General features: G+C 41.7%; 2 protein-coding genes across 8 annotated transcripts in view; one reads left to right on the top strand and one right to left on the bottom strand.

Moving 5' to 3' along the window:
• The first annotated feature begins 1,670 nt into the window (after positions 1-1,670).
• LOC138786166 (endoplasmic reticulum aminopeptidase 1-like) lies at positions 1,671-16,890 on the top strand. The gene is made up of 18 exons (XM_069962954.1): positions 1,671-2,166; positions 2,958-3,096; positions 3,788-3,922; positions 4,853-4,973; positions 5,065-5,219; positions 7,094-7,207; positions 7,859-7,990; positions 8,424-8,555; positions 8,736-8,810; positions 11,005-11,162; positions 12,108-12,187; positions 13,492-13,675; positions 14,001-14,157; positions 14,252-14,436; positions 15,149-15,307; positions 15,442-15,582; positions 15,928-16,009; positions 16,308-16,890. The coding sequence occupies exons 1-18, from the start codon at positions 1,679-1,681 to the stop codon at positions 16,452-16,454; spliced, it is 2,784 nt and encodes a 927-aa protein (XP_069819055.1). The 5' UTR covers positions 1,671-1,678; the 3' UTR covers positions 16,455-16,890.
• A 2,551-nt stretch (positions 16,891-19,441) lies between these two features.
• Positions 19,442-20,747, bottom strand: part of CAST (calpastatin) — a 115,069-nt gene continuing 113,763 nt past the window's right edge. For all 7 annotated transcript variants that reach the window (XM_069962946.1, XM_069962944.1, XM_069962945.1 and 4 more), the window contains one exon: positions 19,442-20,144. The gene's annotated coding sequence lies outside the window, so the exon portion shown is untranslated. The remainder of the gene's footprint in view (positions 20,145-20,747) is intronic.

Genomic DNA, 20,747 nt, shown 5'->3' with positions numbered 1-20,747 from the left:
GCTGTAACCTGGTGCACTCTGCAGGCTGCATGTGATTTTATATATATATATATATATATATATATATATATATATATATATGTATATTATACTGTATATAGATCCATGGCTTGTCCCTGGAGGCATAAAGTATAGTGTTGTCTGTGTATGTAATGTAACATGGACTATAATGTGTGGGAACAGTGGTTGCAGCTCATGTACTTAGTTGTATTATGGCTTTATTTTGTATTGAGCCCTAATAGAGGTGCATGAGGCCTATACCATGCTTCTGTTTGCCTCCGCATGCCCCCACTGTACATGGTGTATGAATGTGACCTTCCGGCATACTTAATCCGTCTCTGTGTATGGAGCTATTCTCCCCTAGAACCACTTGTAGAGGAGAATGTCTCCATGCAGAGTCCTATAGAGGAGAAGAACAGCTCATCATTAGACCAATGCAATGTACAAGGATCACTCAGTAAGATTTCATATTTCTTGTAAACATAAAAGAACATTAGACAAAATGAATTATGCCACAAAATAAGGCTATGTTCACACTACGTGGCAACAACAGCCGTTCTTTGTGAGGTGTGGACATAGCCTTATCTTTTGTGGGATCCCGGCCGGGGCATATATGGGGCCGCAAATAACCGGCATGTCAGTTTTCTGCGTCCGCAATTCAATGAATTGCGGCCGTAGGAAACCCTGTGAGTTCACACAATGAAGCGAGCGGCTCCGGCCACTTGCTTCATTATGTGCTGTGGGAGGTTCTGATGCGGGCACCAGTAGTGGATTATAACAGGGGCGTTTCGGGCGGCAGCCCGGGGCCCTGAGCTACGGCCAGAGAGATCATCTGGCCGGTACTTAAGTACCGGCCCGGGATGATCCAGGCAGAGACCGGCCGTTCCATGACCCGGCTGGGGTCACAGAACGGCCGGTCTCTTACGTAGTGTGAACATAGCCATAGGGTGTATTAAACAATGTAAAAGGTGTATCAGCTAAAATAAGTAAAATATATATAGCATCAATCTGTTCAGCTCTCAGGCAACGCTAATATAGACCTTAAGTAACATTAGTTTAATGCAGCGCCTTCTAACTGTTCCAACCTTTATCCAAACTGGAACAAATAAAAAATAAGTAAATAAGCAGATGCAGAGAATTTAGTAAGAACATGTTGGGGTTCATAGCTGTAAAAGTCTCTTATGCCTGCTGATTTTCACTTTGCATGCAGTGGATTTTGTCCTGGTTTTGACATTAATTTGCCCCATTTATGTTTAATTTCATGTCCTCCAACCCAAGCTCCCTCAATGCAGAAACCAGGCAATAATTAGCACTTCACCTTTTTTCTAACATACAGATTTGAAATCTGCTTTCGAAAAATCTTTGCCATTTAAACTCCAGATATAGGGTGAATATGTACAACAGACTGGATTCATGAACCTCTCGACATAATGTATCTTCTTTGCGCTACTGTACTGATACAGCCACTGTAAAAAATCTGCGTTTTAGCTTTGTCCATTCAGTTTGTAAACTACAGTATGTCGTCTGCCGCACCAGTATGCACCCTACATGTGGGTAAGATGCCGTTTCTGTTTTTCTAGATAAGAGTCCTTTTTTGTGACTGTCATTCTTCTTTCAGGTTTCTATATAACAAAGGTTCCTATATGATCAAATTGTGGATCAAAAACCACCCATAAAGATGAAGGGAGCAATGAAGCTTATATTCTGGCCTGGAACGTTATGCTTCCTATGGACACTTTGCTCTGTGGCTAAGGCAACTGAGAACAATGCTAAGGACGTCTTTCCCTGGAAAGATCTTAGATTGCCCAAATCTGTCGTCCCTTTGCACTATGACCTCTCCATACACCCAAACTTGACCACGCTCACATTTTCCGGCCTCGCCAAGATCACAGTTGTTGTTAGACAGCCGACTAATTCTGTCATTCTGCATAGTAAGAATCTGCTCATAACCAAGACAAGTTTGGAAAGAAAAAGGGGGAATGGGCTTGTACAGCAAGATTTACACTTTCTGGAACATCCTGCAAGTGAACAAATCGCACTTCAAGCCTCTGATCTACTGAGCCCTGGAGAAAACTATACTCTGTATATTACCTACAAGGCCAACCTCTCTGACAGCTTCCATGGGTTTTATAAAGGCTCTTACAGAGCCCCAGATGGAGAGATCAGGTAAGCCTGCTATTCAGCAGTGGGTAAGGACACACATAGCAGTATATACTGATATACTGTTCGCAAGCTGACTGTATATCATGGACTGAACTCTTGACATCATAATTATTATAATGCCAGGAGCTCTAAAACAGTTACATTTCTTTGCTGCTGAACTGACATGGCTGTGTTAGTACAGTAGCACAGAGATTTAACTGTTTTGAAGCTCCCGGCATCATAATGAATTATGATGCCACAAGTTCTATAAGAGGTTGAGTTCATTCTGTGATATACAGTCAGTTTCTGGACAGTATATCATGGACATGTGCATGACACCTAAGCATTCTTACTCTACTTTTAGTTAAAGGGGTTGTACACCAAAAATTTTTTTTTTTCAAATCAACTGCTGCCATAAAGTGCCAGAGATTTGTAATTTACTTCTATTAAAAAAATATCAAGCCTTCCAGTACTTATCAGCTGCTGTATGCCCAACAGGAAGTTGTGTTATTTCCAGTCTGGAGAGCAGGAGATGTTTTCTATGGGGACTTGCTGCTGCTCTGGACAGTTCCTGACATGGACAGAGGAGACAACATTGAGCACTGTGTCAGACAGGAAAGAAAACACCACTTCCTGCAGGACACACAGCAGCTGATAAGTACTGGAAGACTTAAGATTTTTTAATAGAAGTGAATTACAAATCTCTGGAACTTTATGGCACCAGTTGATTTGGAAGAAAAAAAAATTTGGTAAACAACCCCTTTAATAGGACTTATCTGTTGTGCAATCAAAACATTACACTTTTTCTCTGCCAGGATCCTTGCATCCACCCAGTTTGAACCTACAGCCGCCCGTATGGCTTTCCCGTGTTTTGATGAACCTGCATTTAAAGCTCGTTTTTCCATTAAAGTTCGAAGGGAAGCAAAACACAATGCCGTGTCCAACATGCCTATAGTAAGTATTTCCTTGTTACCAATAATAGCGTCAGCAATTCACCATACAGCTAAATAATAAATACTGAGAGTAACGTTAAAGGATTTATTGAATAGAAATAAGTAATAGAAAGATAGCTCTGTTAATGGGCGTACACAGAGGAGCAGTTTTTGAAATAGGACAATAGTAACCCGTATTGTACATTTTAATCTTATTTAGCCACATTTACATAAATTTTTTTTTTTTTTTTGCGCAGTATGAGTGGGTGGACCTATCACTAGAGATGAGCGAACAGGGTTCGGGTTCGAGTCGATCCGAACCCAAGTGTTCGGTATGTGCTTAGCAGTGGCTGCTGAACTTGGATAAAGCTCTAAGGTTGTCTGGAAAACATGGATACAGCCAATGACTATATCCATGTTTTCCACATAGCCTTAGGGCTTTATCCAAGTTCAGCAGCCACCGCTAATCAAATGCCGAAAGTTCAGGTTCGGATCTACTCGAGCATGCTCCAGGTTCATTTATTTCTACCTATCACGTATTCAGCTCACAGTTATAGGTGGCTTATAAGATTTGAGTGAGGTGGTCTAGTCTAAGCTTGGAGAGAAGGGGTTGTATATGATTGTATGCTTCTCTCGCCCCTGTTGTGGGATTTGTCACTGAGAAAACACATATGGACTCTACATTCACCAGACTGTGATCATTCCTTCCCCAGGTGAAGACTGTACCTGTGGGTGATGGGCTCTTAGAAGACCACTTTGATGTCACGATGAAGATGAGCACCTACCTTGTGGCATTCATCGTTTCGGACTTCAGGTCAATCAGTCAGGTCACAAACCATGGTGTCAAGGTAAAGGTTCACAAACTGTTAGCTACTTTAACCATAGCGATGCAATCTTTTATTTCCTGGATTTACTTCTCTCTTTTTTACATATTTGAGTCTTATTATGTTTATGGGGTAGAATGCAAAAAAATGCCAGCAAAGGGCATCATTTTTTATGATAGAACATGTTTCCTGATACCTATAATATAGCACTATACAAATGGCCAGCTTAGTATGCTGTATAAATTATGGCCACCAAACAGTGGCTCAGGAGCAACATATACATATTACAGATGTATTTTTTACTGTGTACTATGGCCACAAACCCCAGCCAGACCATGGGTCGGATGAGCCAAACTGACAATTAGTATAGGTCAGATATAGATCAGTATAGGTCAGAAATAGATCATATCCTTTGTATAGACTGCTCCTTTTTGCTTAAAGGGGTAGTGCAGCGCTAAACATTTATTCACAAAATAACGCACATTACAAAGTTATACAACTTTGTAATGTGTGTTATGTAAGTCAATGGCCCCATCCCCCTGTTCCCCCCCACCACGGAAGTGTGGTGCATTATACTCATCGCATTTGTGTCGACCCCAGGCCTCCATCTTGTGACAATGACGACATCTTCGAGAGGCCGGCCGAACCTCTCCAGCCGTCCCTCATGCCGGCCCCCCTCTGCCGCGTCATCAGCTGCTCAGCCGCGACTGGCTGAGCACAGTTATGCTCAGCCAATCGATGCGATGAGTATAATGCACCACACTTCCGGGGTGTGGGGGGGAACATGGGGACGGGGGCCATTCACTTACATAACACACATTACAAAATTGTGTAACTTTGTAATGTGTGTTATTTTGTGAATAAATGTTTAGCGCCGCACTACGCCTTTAAGGTTATTCATTTATGTAAACTCATGGTTATTAATATAATATAGCTTCTGTGTTTTTATTCTAGATATCCGTCTACACTGTTCCACATAAAATAGATCACGCCGTGTATGCCTTAGATGCAGCTGTAAAACTTCTGGATTTTTATGAAGAATATTTCCATATACCATACCCTATGCCAAAGCAAGGTATAGTATCAGGAGATTGACAGATGCTTTTTAGAATGTGTCTTTTTTTTCTCCTTTATGATGATACTATACATTTATCTAAATTATTTAGATCTTGCAGCAATTCCTGATTTTCAGTCTGGTGCAATGGAAAACTGGGGGCTCATGACGTACAGAGAGTCTGCATTGCTGTATGATCCCAAGACATCCACAGCCTCTAGTAAACTCTATATTACAATGATCATTGCTCATGAGTTGGCTCACCAGGTCAGTGGTGTGCATTTTGATATCAGCTTACTATTCTCTCGAAATATATAGTACTATATAAATATAGCTGCTACTGCTAAAAATAATTGACTGCATTCCATTACCCTATATTATCATATTCAACACTCATAGTCATTGTATATCAAATGTCTGACGTACACCAATATGTCCACATTTTTTCTATTGAGCAAATAGTCTCTGATGTGTACTATAGTCATCCTCTCCACTTAGGGCCCTATTCCACCGGACGATTATCGTTGGCATAATCGTTAATAATTAACGTTCTCAAATGACAGCTATTGCGAAAGACCTGAAAACGTTCACTCATTTCCATGGAACGATAATCGTTACTTATGATCGTATTTGCGATCGTTTTTTCTTCGCTATTTCTTTTCTATTGCGTTCGTATCTACTGCCAACGACCGAACGACGTCTTATTCAATGCGAACGTTTTGCGAACAAGCAACGATAAAAATAGGTCCAGGTCTAATAAAGCGATCAACGATTTCTCGTTCGGTCATTAATCGTTAACTGCATTTGAACCGAACGATTATCGTTTAGATTCGAACGATTTAATGGTAAACTGAACGATAATCGTCCGGTGGAATAGGGCTCTAAGTCTAAAGTGCCATAATACTTCCAGTAATGACTCTTCTCCGCAGAGTTTGCTGTCTAGATTCCCTCTCTTTTTTATCCTCCTCCTCACCTTTCAACACAAACTCCCCATTCTTAAAACTAAAAGTGTAATCCTTCTTCAACCCCCAATGGTGTACCTGCCCAGTGCACGGAAATGCCCTATTGCAAGCATATTGTTGACATCTATAGTCACCCCAAAAATATCCACAGTGCCCCCTAATATAATTAGTGCAATTAAACAGATAGTGCCTCCGACAGTGCTGATAGATACTGCTACAAAAGTACCCCAGAAAATAGTTGATTATGTGCAAAATGGTGGCAAGTAAACAGTGCCCAGACAGTCTTAGTGCCCCTGGCCATCAATTTAGGTAATAATGCCCCCGAGCAGAGTGGCAAACCCTGTGTACATAAAACAAATAACAAATAGTAAAAATATTCATCTAACCACATTCCCATGTTGCTCAGTGATGCAGTCTACAAGCCTCTCGGCAAACAGCATGGTGCCTTCCCATGCTGAAGACCTTGCCACTTGCCAGGCCTATAGTCAGGGCCATATTTACCATTAGGCACCCGTGGTCCAGTGCTTAGGGCAGCAGCTTGCAGGGGGGCAGCACCAGGAAGCAGGGGGAAGGAAACAACTTTTTGTTTGTTTTTATTTTTATAGCCTCCCACCCCCCATTCAGGGGAATTGTTCAGGTCTGGTGTGGGGGTATTATCCAGTCACAGTATGGCAGTATTGTTCAGTTCTGGTGTGCCAGTGTAAAATATGATGCCCGTATCTATTATGTGCCAATCTAGACACTATGCAGACTGCAGTAATCATTGATTCAATGTGAAAATTTGTTTATGTTTTAAGCAGTTAAAAAACATGAAAAACACAATTCAGACAATGTTTCTACATGTAGAGAAATGCATGTGGCCAAAACCACTCTCCCCCACGCTCAGCAAGATGGGGATTCTTCAGGTTTAGTGCCTAGGGCAGCAGCAGCTGTTAATACGGCCCTGACAATAGTGGGTTGTGGTTTATAAGAGTGAACTGCAGGGCACAGAGTCGGTGAGATCTAAGCTCCATTGCAGTCTTTAATTTTACCTGTGACTAGAGGATACAGATTAGGTTGATGCATTGAGTGAGGGCAGTCCTGACCCTTGGGATAGACTTTGCTAGAAGTTAATGTACAGTGCCACAGTAGCTAGGAGATAATACTGTGAGTGATTACTGTGATTCTATTTTTCATTAGTGGTTTGGAAACCTGGTAACAATGGAGTGGTGGAATGATCTGTGGCTGAAAGAAGGATTTGCGATGTTCATGGAGTATATTTCTGTCAACATTACTTATCCAGAACTGCAAGTTGTAAGTTTATTTTCTATGACTTCTTAAAGTGTATGCATAGAACACAGACTGGCCAACTATGGGCACAAGAAATATTGTAGTATTTGGTCAATTTAATCTATCAAAGAATACAGCAGAGACAGGTGGGGGATGTGCTGCCAGCCTAAATACAATGGAGTCATAACTATGGCATGGGAGCCTACTTTATAGGAGAGGAACTGTAAGGCTAGGTTCATACTGTTTTTTTTTGCATCCATGCATACATAAAAGTGTGGTCAACTGTGTTCTTGTATATGTAAAAAAAAAATTGAATAAGGATCCATTTCAGTTTTTTTGGCAAGCTGATGCTGCAGTATGGCATACAACAACATCTGTTTCTACCAATCTGTTTTTTTTTTCCTTTAAACTTATATGTTAAACAGAAAGCAAAAACTCAGTGTAAACCTAGCCTAACTACTAATATTAGAGAGGATGTAAAATATAATAAGTATACAGGAATTTAGGTTACATGACGGAAGAGTCTATATAGACGTGTATGGATGAAGGTTGTGAAATATAGAAATATGGTTGTAAGATGCCCTTTGCAGGAACAAAATGTATGATGTATTTTGGGTGATTTTGGTCACAGAGATGTTGTGGTTTAGATGACGCTAAGCTGTTTTTTCTCTGCAGGATGACACGTTTTTAGACAAATGTTTTGGAGCTATGGAAGTCGACTCCTTAAACTCTTCCCATGCTGTTTCCACCACTGTGGAGAATCCTGAACAGATAATGGAGATGTTTGATGAGGTCTCCTATGATAAGGTAACATATCATGATCAGTGCCATTCTTATATACCAAACCTTTTACTACAGGATATACTTTTTGGTATCCCAAGTAAAATGATCTACCATAGAGGTTGCATTTTTCTTTATCAGATTCCCCTGTACCCCAATGAAAGTTTCTCATTTACTCATTGGACTTCCTCACAATACATACCTTCTGGACATAAGACCATAGTATTCTATCTCAGTGCTCAAGTATTTGAGGCCTAACTTCTAACTAAATGGCTAACTTCATTAAATATGTGGATTACTGTATGTCCTATATGATCTTTTTACATACTGCTATGATGTTCCCCCTAGAAAAAATTTCCCAGTTTAGTCTAGACTAAGACCACCTGCCTAGTACTGAATAACTTTTATATGACTAAACTACAGAATCTTCCACACATTAATTCCTATGTCTATGTTACAGGGTGCATGTATTTTGCATATGTTACACGACTACATGGGTTCTGAGAGCTTTGAAGCTGGTATTATTCAGTATTTGCAGCGCTTTAGTTATCGCAATGCAAAGAATGAGGACTTATGGCTCAGCATGACCGATGTAAGTTCACTGCCTATAACTTTTATCTTGTTACAAGATTATTACTAATAAAATGAAACCTATTTCAGAAAACCACCCAAAATTGCATTAATAAGTGGTCTTCTCAAAGGAAATGGCTGAAAATGCATCACATTAACTCTGCTTCGGAGAAGCTTCACTGTCTTTGTTTCCATCCATCAGATTTGTCCTTCAGAAGATTCTGCCAGTGATAATAAGGAGACAAGTGGATTCTGCAGAAAAGGCCAAGCAAAATCTGTACGTAATCATATGGTTATCCCTTTAGAGATTAAGCCATTTATTATGTATGTCCATATTACAGCACATCTGTACTGTTCACTTCACTACCCAACTACAACGAATGGCAAAAACAACAAGAACGGCATCACATCACACAATACATTTGTGGGTGTTGCTAGCTTGAACACCCCTCTCAAAAGCCTTGTCCTGTAAGAAACAATGTGGTAATGAAGGTGTATATTTGAGTTTTGCCACAAGAGGTCACTGTCTGTATACTTGTAACTGTTGCACAGCTGTAGTGAACTAAGGGTTATTGTTTTGTTTGTGATCTGCACACCAATGAGAGTTACTCTTTTCTTCTACCTATCTTTATCCTCCTTTCTTCTTGCACTCTCTTCTCCACTCACAGGAGCTGTTGTATACACCCTGTAGGAAATTGTCACATGGGGAGAGGAAGGCTGTATTCCCACGTTCTGTGTACCTCACGGAACATGGACGTGGAACGCCTGTAACAGAGTCTCCCCCGCCCGGACAGCATCTGTGATAAGATGCTGGGAGCAGGGGGAAATGTACAGATATGCGGCGTGCTGTAATGAATCAGCCGTGTGGTGCTGTCATTACAGCGCGGCACATATCTGTACAGTTCCCCCACTCTCAGCATCTAATTACAGATGCTGCCCGGGCGGGGGGAGAGTCCGTTACAGGCATTCCACGTCCGTGTTTTGTGAGGGACACAGAATGTGGGAATACAGCCGAAGTGTAGACCCACACTTAGTCAGTCCTTCTTTGTTTCTCAGTGGAGCAAGACACACAGATCAGGCATCCCTGCCGAGCTAGCCAGGACCCTGGCTCTGCCAGGTTCCCTGTCCGGGACAGACCAGCTGTAGTGTACCCCTCTGGAGAACACAGAGGCTTTCTTTAAAGCAACACTTATCCTCAACTTGCAGTGATAAACATCTAAAGAAAGGACAAGTTAGAGATCACCCCCACCCATGCCGTGAACATCTTAAAGGGGTAGTGCGGCGCTAAAAAATTATTCACAGAATAACACACATTACAAAGTTATACAACTTTGTAATGTATGTTATGTCTGTGAATCGCCCCTTCCCCGTGTCCCACCACCCCCACCCGTGTACCCGGAAGTGTTGGTGCATTATACATTACCTGATCCGTGTCGAGGGCCGTCCGCCATTTTGTGCCAAACGTCATCTTCGGACGGACGGACGGCCGAGTCGCTGCCGCCCGCCCCCCCTCCGCCGCGTCACAACTGTGCTCAGCCGCGATTGGCTGAGCACAGTTATGTTCAGCCAATCGCGGCTGAGCATCGGATGACGCTGCAGAGGGCGTCCGGCATTCAGAACAGACGGAGCTGTTCGCCGGCCGGCCGAAGAAGACGTCACTGAATGAAGATCGGAGACGAGTGTCGGCATGTGACAGGTGAGTATAGCGCACCACACTTCCGGGTACACGGATGGGGGGGGGGGGGACATGGGGAAGGGGGCCATTCACAGACATAACATACATTACAAAGTTGTATAACTTTGTAATGTGTGTTATTCTGTGAATAATTCTTTACTGCCGCACTACCCCTTTAAAAACAGTGCAAAACGGTATCCAAAAGTAGAGGAACTGATCCAGATGGAGCAAAGCAGCTAAGAGCCTACGTACTCTATCTCGCAACGGGACACGCTCGGACACTTCGCTCAACTCAGGTAACTAGGAATGGGGCTTGTGTCTCCCTGATAGGACGGGTAACTCAACACTGCAGGGCAAAAGGTGGTATAGCAACAAAGGTTGAAAAACGGGCACAAGTATTCTTTTCCTTTCAAGTATTCTTTTCAAGTATTCTTCTTCTTCTCCTAAAGTTCAAGCAGACCACAGTACTACATTGGGTTGGGACTCTCACGACCTACTCCACTCCTCTGAACTCTCTCTACTCTTCTCAGAACACCACCAAGTCAGCATTGCTACTCTCCTCTCTACCTCGACAGTTCTAGTGCAGATCTAGTGAAGTCAAGTCTGTATTATACGATTCACTTGTATCACAGAAGATTTACCAGTAAAGAAAGAGTTTATTTATTTTACTGGGACTCAGTGTGGAGTCACACAGTACCATCTAGCAAGTGACCGGTCGAGCAGGCACCACACATTGCTGACATTTCTAGAAATAACTGATGCGAGGTGTGATGTGATCTTTGTTTATTTCTTACAGCACTGGACAGATAATAATGTCATCGATGTCCAGTCCATGATGAACACATGGACACTACAGAAAGGTTTTCCATTAGTTTATGTCACAGTAAAAGCAAAGTATGTCTACCTACAACAAGAGCATTATCAGAAAGGAGCCAAATATGCAGAATCAGCAGGGTAAAGTGTACAGTAAAATTTTACTAGTGGCATTGGTGGCACCTTGTCCACTAAGGTGGTCATACGCCTTCAATAACTGGCGGCTGAACAATTGTTGAGCCATTGGTTATCTCTCCCACCTGGCCCCCCTCCTCCCCATACACAGTAATGTTTGGCATGGCTGAACGTTCCTGTGTTTTCTATAGGGAGGGGTAAACCGCAGCCAGAGAGCTCTGACTGTGATTTATCTCTCCCAGAACAAAGAGTTCAGGCAGTGATTTTCCACTACGCCCCATCCCTATCACCACCAACATCATCTGTCAGTGAACAGTCGGGAGAGCCCTATATATATTATACTGATGGCCGAACACTATATGAGAGGTGGGTATGGCCAACAAAAGTTAAGGTGTATGGGGACTTTTTTCCCCTCTCTATATTTTATTAGGGAATGGTCACAATGAGTAAATTAGGCAGAGTTCCGCACCGGAATCCCGCCTGTGTCAGTGTGTCTATGGGAGAGTGCGCGCTCCTCCGCTGCCCCCGTTCTCCACTCAAAGAAGTGACATGTCTTAGCATGTTTGTATCTATATCTGCCACTTTATGTGCAATTGTTTTTAAGCTATTTTTTTAATATAGGTTGTGGATGATATTCCTACAAATCCCATTTACCTTGCTGCTACTGCAGATGTCCCACATCCAAATCCACAGTAGAAAATCCACAGTGTAGCCATCCTGTATGAATATTTTGTTAAATTCATTTTTCTAACTAATTTCAGGTGAACACATTATTCCTGCTGTGTCACTTCTGCAGAAATGGAGGGTGTTACTGAGCAGCTTTCCACAGAAAAGAAAGCTAAACATCTCAGCATTTGTGACACTTGTATTAGATGTATTAGATGGCCATAGTAATGCAGGTTGTAATATACTGTTTTAACACAATTGTATTTGATCTCTTTATTACTATAGGATGTTATGGCATATCCCTTTGACGTATATCACTAGTAAATCAAACGACGTTCAAAGATTTTTGCTTAAAACCAAGAAAGGTAAGTAACACATGGTAATGTACTGTGAGTAGATGAGAGGCAGAGGGCACAATACACTAAAATTGACAAATGCATTTGGAAGATTTACAAATCTATCTTTGTTGCCCATAGCAACCAATCATAGCAGTGTTCATTTCTTAAAGGGGTCCTTCTGTTGCCACAAACGTTCATGTCAGGATGTGCAGGCTGTCCAAGCCCTGCTCCTCCGCTCTTATCCAGTGCTTCCACACACAATGCTACAGATACAGAGCTCCCCACCTGTGTGCTGTATATTGTTATTACAATATACAATACACAGTGGAGGGTGTCTGCTAGAGCCATTAGTAGTAATAGCACTAATTGCAACCATCCCTTGCTCTGCAGAGGGTGCCACACACACTGTCCTGCTGATAGCGAGCCTTTCCTGTGTATTGCATATCATAAGAATATACAGTACATGGGGGGGATCTGCAGCATTGTTTGTGAGACAACACTGGATCAGAGTGGGGACAAAGGCCTAAAGGGCCCTGCAGTTCTCAACACAAACGTTGGTGGCAGCAGAGAGGCCCGTTGCCCCTTCCTACTGCCACTTAAAGGGGTACTCCGGCACTGATTAAAAAAAAAAAAAAAACAACAATCAATCATAAACATTTTTTTACACACCATCCCTCCTGAGTCTGTCTCTGTTTGAATTTCCTGCTGTTTACGGGTCCCTGAAGCTCCAGTTGGTGTCTTTATTTTTTCTTCACTTCTGGTTTGGGGTTTCCCATGATGCACTTTGTCTCCTGTGATGTCTTACTGACTCTGTAGAACTGTTAGATGGCTTACAGCTTGCTCAGCCAATCAGAGCTGAGCAACCTGAGCCATTTGACAGAGGGAGGCTGGCTTAACAAGGCTTAGACCCGCCTCCCTCTTGATGATGTCATTGTCACAAAATGGCTGCCACAGAGCAGCCTGGGGTCAATAGTCATTAGGTAAGAATGAGTTTACTTCACTTCCTGGTGGGAGGTTGAGGGGGAAAACATAGGGAAGGGGGACAGATAGGTGATTGAAGCATATTACAAAGTTATATAACTTTGTAATGTGTTTCAATTACTGGGGGGAAAAAAAACACGGGAGTACCCCTTTATTGTAAAATGGTTGAAAAAAAAAATTATACAATTATTTTAATTCAATTATGTGATTGGGTGGGGTATAACTGCTGAGACTCCCGCCAGTCAGGAGAATGAGTCAGGAGTGTGATAGCAAACTTTCTGCCATATACCTGGTAAACATAATATAAAGGTGTATCTAGTCACATGGCGTGATGACTTGTTTCCTTCCAGATGTGCTGGTCCTATCAGAAGAAGTTGAATGGATCAAGTTCAATGTGGGAATGAACGGCTACTACATTGTTCATTATGAAGATAGTGGCTGGGATGTGTTGATAAAACTCTTAAAGGAGAATCACACAGCTATTAGCAGCAATGACCGCGCCAGTCTCATCAACAATGCCTTCCAACTTGTGAGGTAAACAGGTCAACAAAAAGTCTTCTACTTCTTGGATGGGCAGGATATTTCACCAACCTTATGCATTCGGTATCTTTTTAGAAAACTAGCATACACTATATAAAGTATTCCGTTTTTTTTTTTTTATTAAATGTAGTCTTATACTGGCTTATTTGTTGCACATAAATTTACATTTACTAAATTTTTTACTAAATACATTTTTTACTAAGTACATTTTAATAAAAACTGAAAGTTTGCAAAAATTACATATACACTGTATACTGCCAGTGCCACCTGTATCCCACTCCAGGATATATGTAATATAGAAGATGTTTTTGCTTCTCAGTATCGATCGCCTACCAATTGACAAAGCTCTCAGCTTAACAATGTACCTGACAAAGGAAGATCGGAACATGCCAGTCTTTCAAGGCATGGATGAACTGGTCCCTCTATACAAACTAATGGAAAAGAGAGACATGAAGGAGACTGAAGAGCAGATGAAAGTAATTCTAGATAATTCATTGTTTGCCTAGAACATTCATACACATGTGCTGTAGTGGGTTGTATCTCATTGCATTGTACCTTTTTTCCCTACAGGCTTATATTTTAAAACTTATCCGCAATCTCATAGATGCCCAGTCGTGGACAGATGATGGTACCGTGTCTGAGCGAATGCTTCGCAGTTCTCTCCTCATGTTTGGTTGTTTCCATAAATACCAGCCTTGTGTCCAGAAGGCCGAGAAGTATTTCAACAACTGGAAGGAATCCAATGGTTCATTAAGGTTTCTACATAATTGACAATTTTGAGATCATCCCAAATCCTTTCATATAAACAGGTTTATTAGACTGTGCTACTGATAGAGCTGCTGTAGGGGGCTAAAATATATGTGTGTATTACTTTGTATTACTGGAAATCTCTAATATGTTTTTCACACCAAGTGATTAACTTAAAGTGGATCTATCAGCAACATGCCAAAAATTAAAGTGTACTGTAGGGATTCATACCTTGAATCCACAGATACCACTTGTATTGCAATTCAGTGCCAAGATATAATGAGATATACTGTAAGTGCTAAGAAATAAGTCAAGGACCCATCTGCCTTCAATAATCTCTCTCTCCTGCTGCAAGCATGCCTCCTGTGCCATGATTGATAGCCCACCTTCCCTGACATCGGCTGTCAGTCATCAGGCAGGAGGTGTGCTTGCAGCAGGGGGATGAGAAATTCAGAGACTACTTCCTGGCTCACAACTGTTGTAACTCTGTGACTTGATTTACATACAGCACAGGCAGCAAAAGTTTAATATCTAAAATATTACTCAGATGCTGCCATCTTATTACCAAATAACTCAGATTATTGCCTTTCTCACATAGAACAAAGGGGTCTGGTGCGACCACATGCTCTGCACCCTATATACTGTAGTTATGCCACTGTCTGTTTTATTGGATTATGTCCTTCTTCCTCTTGTAACCTGGCCACTTTTTGTTCCCCCCAGTTTGCCACGTGATGTTGTCTTAGCTGTTTATGCTGTCGGTGCTCAGACATCTGAAGGTTGGGACTATTTGTTTGAAAAATATAAAACGGCCCCAACCGGTGAAATGCATCTTATTGAGTATGCATTGACTCTTACTCAGGATCTGGATAAGCTGCAGTGGTAATAATTTATTTTGCACTTTTTATATACTATTGTCCACCAAAAAATTAAAACATTTCTAACATCTACAGTATTCACCTGTAAGTTGCCCGCTCTATATGTTGTCGATATAATATGTTTGCCATCTTGTCTAGGCTTATGGATGAAGCTTTGAAAGGAGACCTTGTGAAATCTCAAGAACTGCCACATATCGTTGTCTCTGTGAGCAGGAACCAAGTGGGTCACTTGATGGCTTGGAAATTTCTGAAGACTAACTGGCATCAGCTCATCCAAAAGTATGAGTCTTCCTTATCCTCTGTAGAGATGATCAAACAGCGGAAAATCTTAGGTTCTATAGAACTCGAACCTTGTTGAACCTTCCGTATTTGATTCCCGATACCTTCCCGGTCCGTGGGGAAGGAGGAGACTGCCCAGGTACTGCCTGGAATTCCGGGATTCAGCCTAGGTAATAGGCTGTATCTCGGAATTCCAGGCAGTACCCGGGTTGTCTGAAATGCGGAAGCTTCAACGAGGTTCGAATTCTATAGAACCTAAGATTTTCCACTGTTTGATCATCTATAATCCTCTGTTGTCACTTTCATACGAGGCATGTTCTGTATTGAATGTTTTTTATGTTTCAGGTTTGAGTTGGGATCCCATACGATTGGGGACATGGTTGTTGGTGTAACAAAACTATTTTCTACAAAGGAATGGCTGGCAGAGGTAAGAGGGTATTTTTCCCCCCGCTTCAGCTCTTTTTTTATATGTTAATTCTTTGAGCGGAGAGTGGTGGGGAGCAGAGGTATGCAAGGCATTCCATTGACACACTGAGGCAGGCAGGATTCCAAGTGGAGTCCGCGGCAAGGGGCTCTGCTGCGGAATTCCACCTGTTTTACTCAGTGTGAACCATAAGGCTGTCAAAAGCTTTTTCTTTTTTAAGTGTTTACCCTCATATCTCGATTAAGTCTCATTTTTGGTCAATAAGAAGATGGTTTCTACTCTTAATTTCTTTTTTTTTTAGGTAACTAATTTTTTTGAATCGCTGAAAGAAAACGGCTCCCAGCTTCAGTGTGTCCAGCAAGCAAGAGAGACTATGGAGGAGAACATCAGATGGATGGATAAAAACTTTGACATAGTTAAAACCTGGCTAGAGAATAATAGTTTGTAGATATGAAATAAGGTTTATGCCATTTGAGAACCTGGCTGAGATCTCTGGAACGGATGTCTAAAAACCAGCCTGGAAAGGCCTATGTGCTGACTGCACCGCTTGTCCCATGGCATTCAGAACTTGTTAGCTGAATGTGTCCAATGTGATTGCCTCCTCGTGGGAGATGAATAAAATTGATTTGTGTGGAATGAAGTTTTAGGTCAAGGCGCAAGGCTAGAGACAGGTGTCATTAAGGGGATAAAGTATAAAATAATATACTACCGTAACTACTCACAACATTATTCCAGACCTCAACCAGACCCTTAAATACAGACACTGGATCCCAAAATTAATTGAGACCCCAAATTGCACCTAAATACCCCCTTTCCTCACATACATAACGTACACTGCTCTAATAACCCTGCTCTCTTGTGTCCACACCCTCACCCCAGACTGGTCACCCTGTATCCCCATGCCCCCATCCCAGACTGGTCACCCTGTACCTCCCATGGGCCCCAGGATACCGCCCAAAGTGGACCTATTATAATCTACTACTATGTGAGACTTCATCACAGCACATCAAATGAACACCATTTTGTATTATTAACCAAAGCACAAGTGAAATCGTCTGGCTAGTCTATAAAGAACTCTTCAGGAATGTTTCTGAATGTCCTTGCAGAGTTTTAGGCTGCACTAAATTGTATTATACTGTGATATTGAGTCTCATGGATAACAGTATGCATTTACTCTTACTAATTTACATTGGGCCTCATGGTATCATCCCAACCCCCTCCATTTTTCCTTGGGTTCTTAATTTGCTATGGTTTCAGTATTTATTATTCTAATATACCTGTTTGTGAAGTGGTTTAGTCCGTGGGGGGTTGAACCTGTTGGTTCATTCCAGATTAGAGATGAGCGAACCTCGAGCATACTCGAGTCGATCCGAATCCGGACATTCGGCATTTGATTAGCGGTGGCTGCTGAACTTGGATAAAGCTCTAAGGCTATGTGGAAATCATGGATATAGTCATTGGCTGTATCCATGTTTTCCAGAAAACCTTAGAGCTTTATCCAAGTTCAGCAGTCACCGCTAATCAAATACCGAACGTTCGGGTTCGGATCGACTCGAACCCGATTTGCTCATCTCTATTCCAGATCTTTCCCCAGTCCCTCCTATCTTTACAGGGCAACCATGATTGGGTAAGTGCAGCCTAATGGCATGCACAAGTGCTATCTCTGGTATCTGTTGAATCACTATGTGGAAGAGCATTATCTCACAGTGGCTGTGAGAAGCGGAAATCTTTTTCTTTTAAATCATCTGGTTCCAGAAAGTTATATAGATATGTAATTTGCTATTTAGAAATATCAAGTTTCCCGGTACTTATCAGCTGCTGTATGTCTTGCAGGAATTGTTGTTTTTTCAGTCTGATCCAGTGCTCCCTGCTGCCACTTCTGTCCATGCCAGGAACTGTCCAGAGCAGGAAAGGTTTTCTATGGGGATTTGCTACCGCTCTAGACAGTTCCTGAGAACAACATTTCCTGCAGGACATTCAGCAGATTATAAGTATAGGAAGTAAATTACAAATCTATATAACTTTCTGAAACCAATTGATTTAAAAGAAATTTTTTTTTGCTGGATAACCCCTTTAAATATAAAGGGGCTAATTTACCAGTCTTCTTTAGTCTATCACAGCCTTCAAAGAAGTGCCCCACCTTCCCTCCCTTTGCTATAGGCTGGTCATTTGTTGTGACTTTTGTTAGTGGGGTAATAGTCAGCTTATGCTGGGCAAGGTGTTATTCAAGTTGTTGAGTTGTGTAATTTTAACATATTATTGGTTATTATTATGTAACCCCCTAATAATAATTCACAGCCTAATTTCTCCACAAAAAAAGTCTCCGTGTTTTATTATAATAAAGTTATTTGTTAGCTATTTCTGGTGGTTGGCTGATGGGTTCGATACCACGAGGGAAGCCTGAATGCTGTGTTTTAAACCTAGCTTTATTCACAGTTAGTATGGTTAGAACAGATATAAGATGAGAGGAAGGTTATGCAGCGGTTTGGAGCAGATTTTTGTGGTAAAGTCCAATGGATTTTTTTCTTGTCTTGCTTAACAGATGTGTATACTATCATGAAGCCTCAGATCAAGTAGTGACTTGATTTCTTATATTTTATTAATATATAATTTCTTAATTTTATTATATAATTTCTTATATTTACAATGTTTTTTCTTATCCATTTTTCGTCATAATGAAATATTAGATGCCACACCAATGTCAGACACAAATTACTTCATGTCTCTGTAAACCATGACTCCATTGCTAACATAATAAAAGGGTCATTTGTTGAGGTCCCAAGACTTGTACCTTTTATTTTTGTGTTATAGCCAGTTCATTGTACTGTATACAACATAACTTACTCTTCTGTGGCTCTGCATATTTCTACTACAGTTTGGCAGGAGTGGCCACATAGTTCCTGTTGACGTTTTTCATCAACAATTTTTTTGCCAACATTAAGAAGATTTTGCTTTATGCCATCAATTTAACATGTACAACCAGAGTACTGTACCTGTTGCATGTTAGCCACAATGGCCTTTGATGTCACTGTATGACATCCTACCTGTTTAAAGAAGCACTTTTTTTTTTTTATTTGTCCCCCCGCTGGTGCATATACTCACCAGCTACAGTATGATCTGTGTCCTGCGGAGTCGTTCAGATCCCATGTGCGTTTATGTCACCACTCTTCTGACCCCTCTTCTGTCATGCTCTTCAGCGCATCTCTATGGGAGAGCGGGACTTCCGCCCTTCAATCGACATGGAGAGGGGTCAGAAGAAAGGTGAACGGCACTGCAGGACCGGAACTAAGCTGTGCCACAGGACAACGATTATCACTGGTGAGTATACGCACCAGCAGGGGGACAAATAAATGATAATAATGTATACATCAGAGGTGTGAGATGCGAACACAGCCTTTAACAAGCCTTCCGTAACACAATGACAAGATGAAGACCTGAGTTTTCATGAAACTTTATTTCTGATAGTGTTCCACAGTTATAAGTTCAAAGCCGAACTGCCCTGATATCACTTCCGCTGAGACACATCAAGTAAAAAAAATCTATTTCTCTGCACCAGGCTAAGTACTATCCATATCAAATCAATTTATTGGGAATCAGTACAACCATCTCCTGAAAAAATATCATGTTTTATTATAAGCAAAATGGTAAAGGTCTGTCCATGCCAGAGAAGCCCCATTACATTTTATGTGCATGAAGAACAGGGGATTGGCGAGTAAAAAAGGCACAGTTCTTGTAAACATAGAGGATGTGTTCTTCACTTATAACATGCAGCCCTTGTAACACCAACAGAATAATATGACCAAGGCTATCATCTCACTATGTATATAGTCATGTACACGCTCCTCTGTAACCTCACGCATTCTCAAGCTCACGCATTCTATGTGGAAAATATGTGCAAAGGTTGCAGGCTTTAAAGGTATTACTTACATTAGACATTTTATTACAACTATAGAAGCTTTGCCCCTTTAAAGAACCGAAAAACAGATTTTGCATAGAAGGAAAAAAATTATTCATTCAGCACTTCCATAAACACAACAGGATCTAGGGAAAGGTACAGTGTGGAAGGCATGTTCTTGTATCAGTCTTTGTTCTTCCTAAGCAGCCCCTTTTAGCAACAAAACTGAGACTGACTCTGCATCTGAAAGAAAGCACAAAAGACAGGGATAAGTTATATTGTGCAATCACAAATCCCAAACTAAGGGGCCTATTCCACGGAGCGATAATCGGCCCGAATCAGCCGATTATCGCTCCGTGTAATAAATACAACGATCAGCCGATGACAACGATCATCGGCTGATCGTTGATATAGGTTTGAACCTATAATTGTCGGTTGCATCGATATGTGTAATAGCGGTGCGCAGACGGTGGCTGACGATTTACATTACCTATTCAGGCTACAGGGCTCCTCTTGCTGTCTTCTTCTCCCCGGGTCCTGCGCGCTCCAACTTCAGAGTGATTCACTCTGCTTCAGTGATTGGCTGAGCGGCCTGTCAGCTGAGACAGGCCGCTCTGAAGCTGGAGCGCGCAGGACCTGGGGAGAAGAAGACCGCAAGAGGAGCCCTGCAGCCTGGATAGGTAATGTATAAAGCTTTAGCAAGGGCTGCAAGGACATGGGTAACGATGTCCATGCATCCCTTGTTAAACAATAATTGGGCCGTGGAATAGGCCCAGTAAACGAGCGCTGATCTAGCAGATTGGCGCTCGTTTACAGTTATTATCGGGCCCCCACCGGCCAGTGTAA

This window comes from Dendropsophus ebraccatus, chromosome 3, assembly GCF_027789765.1.
Source record: "Dendropsophus ebraccatus isolate aDenEbr1 chromosome 3, aDenEbr1.pat, whole genome shotgun sequence".
NCBI classification, from domain to species: domain Eukaryota; kingdom Metazoa; phylum Chordata; class Amphibia; order Anura; family Hylidae; genus Dendropsophus; species Dendropsophus ebraccatus.
The sequence above is the reverse complement of the archived record's forward strand: the minus strand, read 5'-3'. Positions and strand labels throughout refer to the sequence as shown.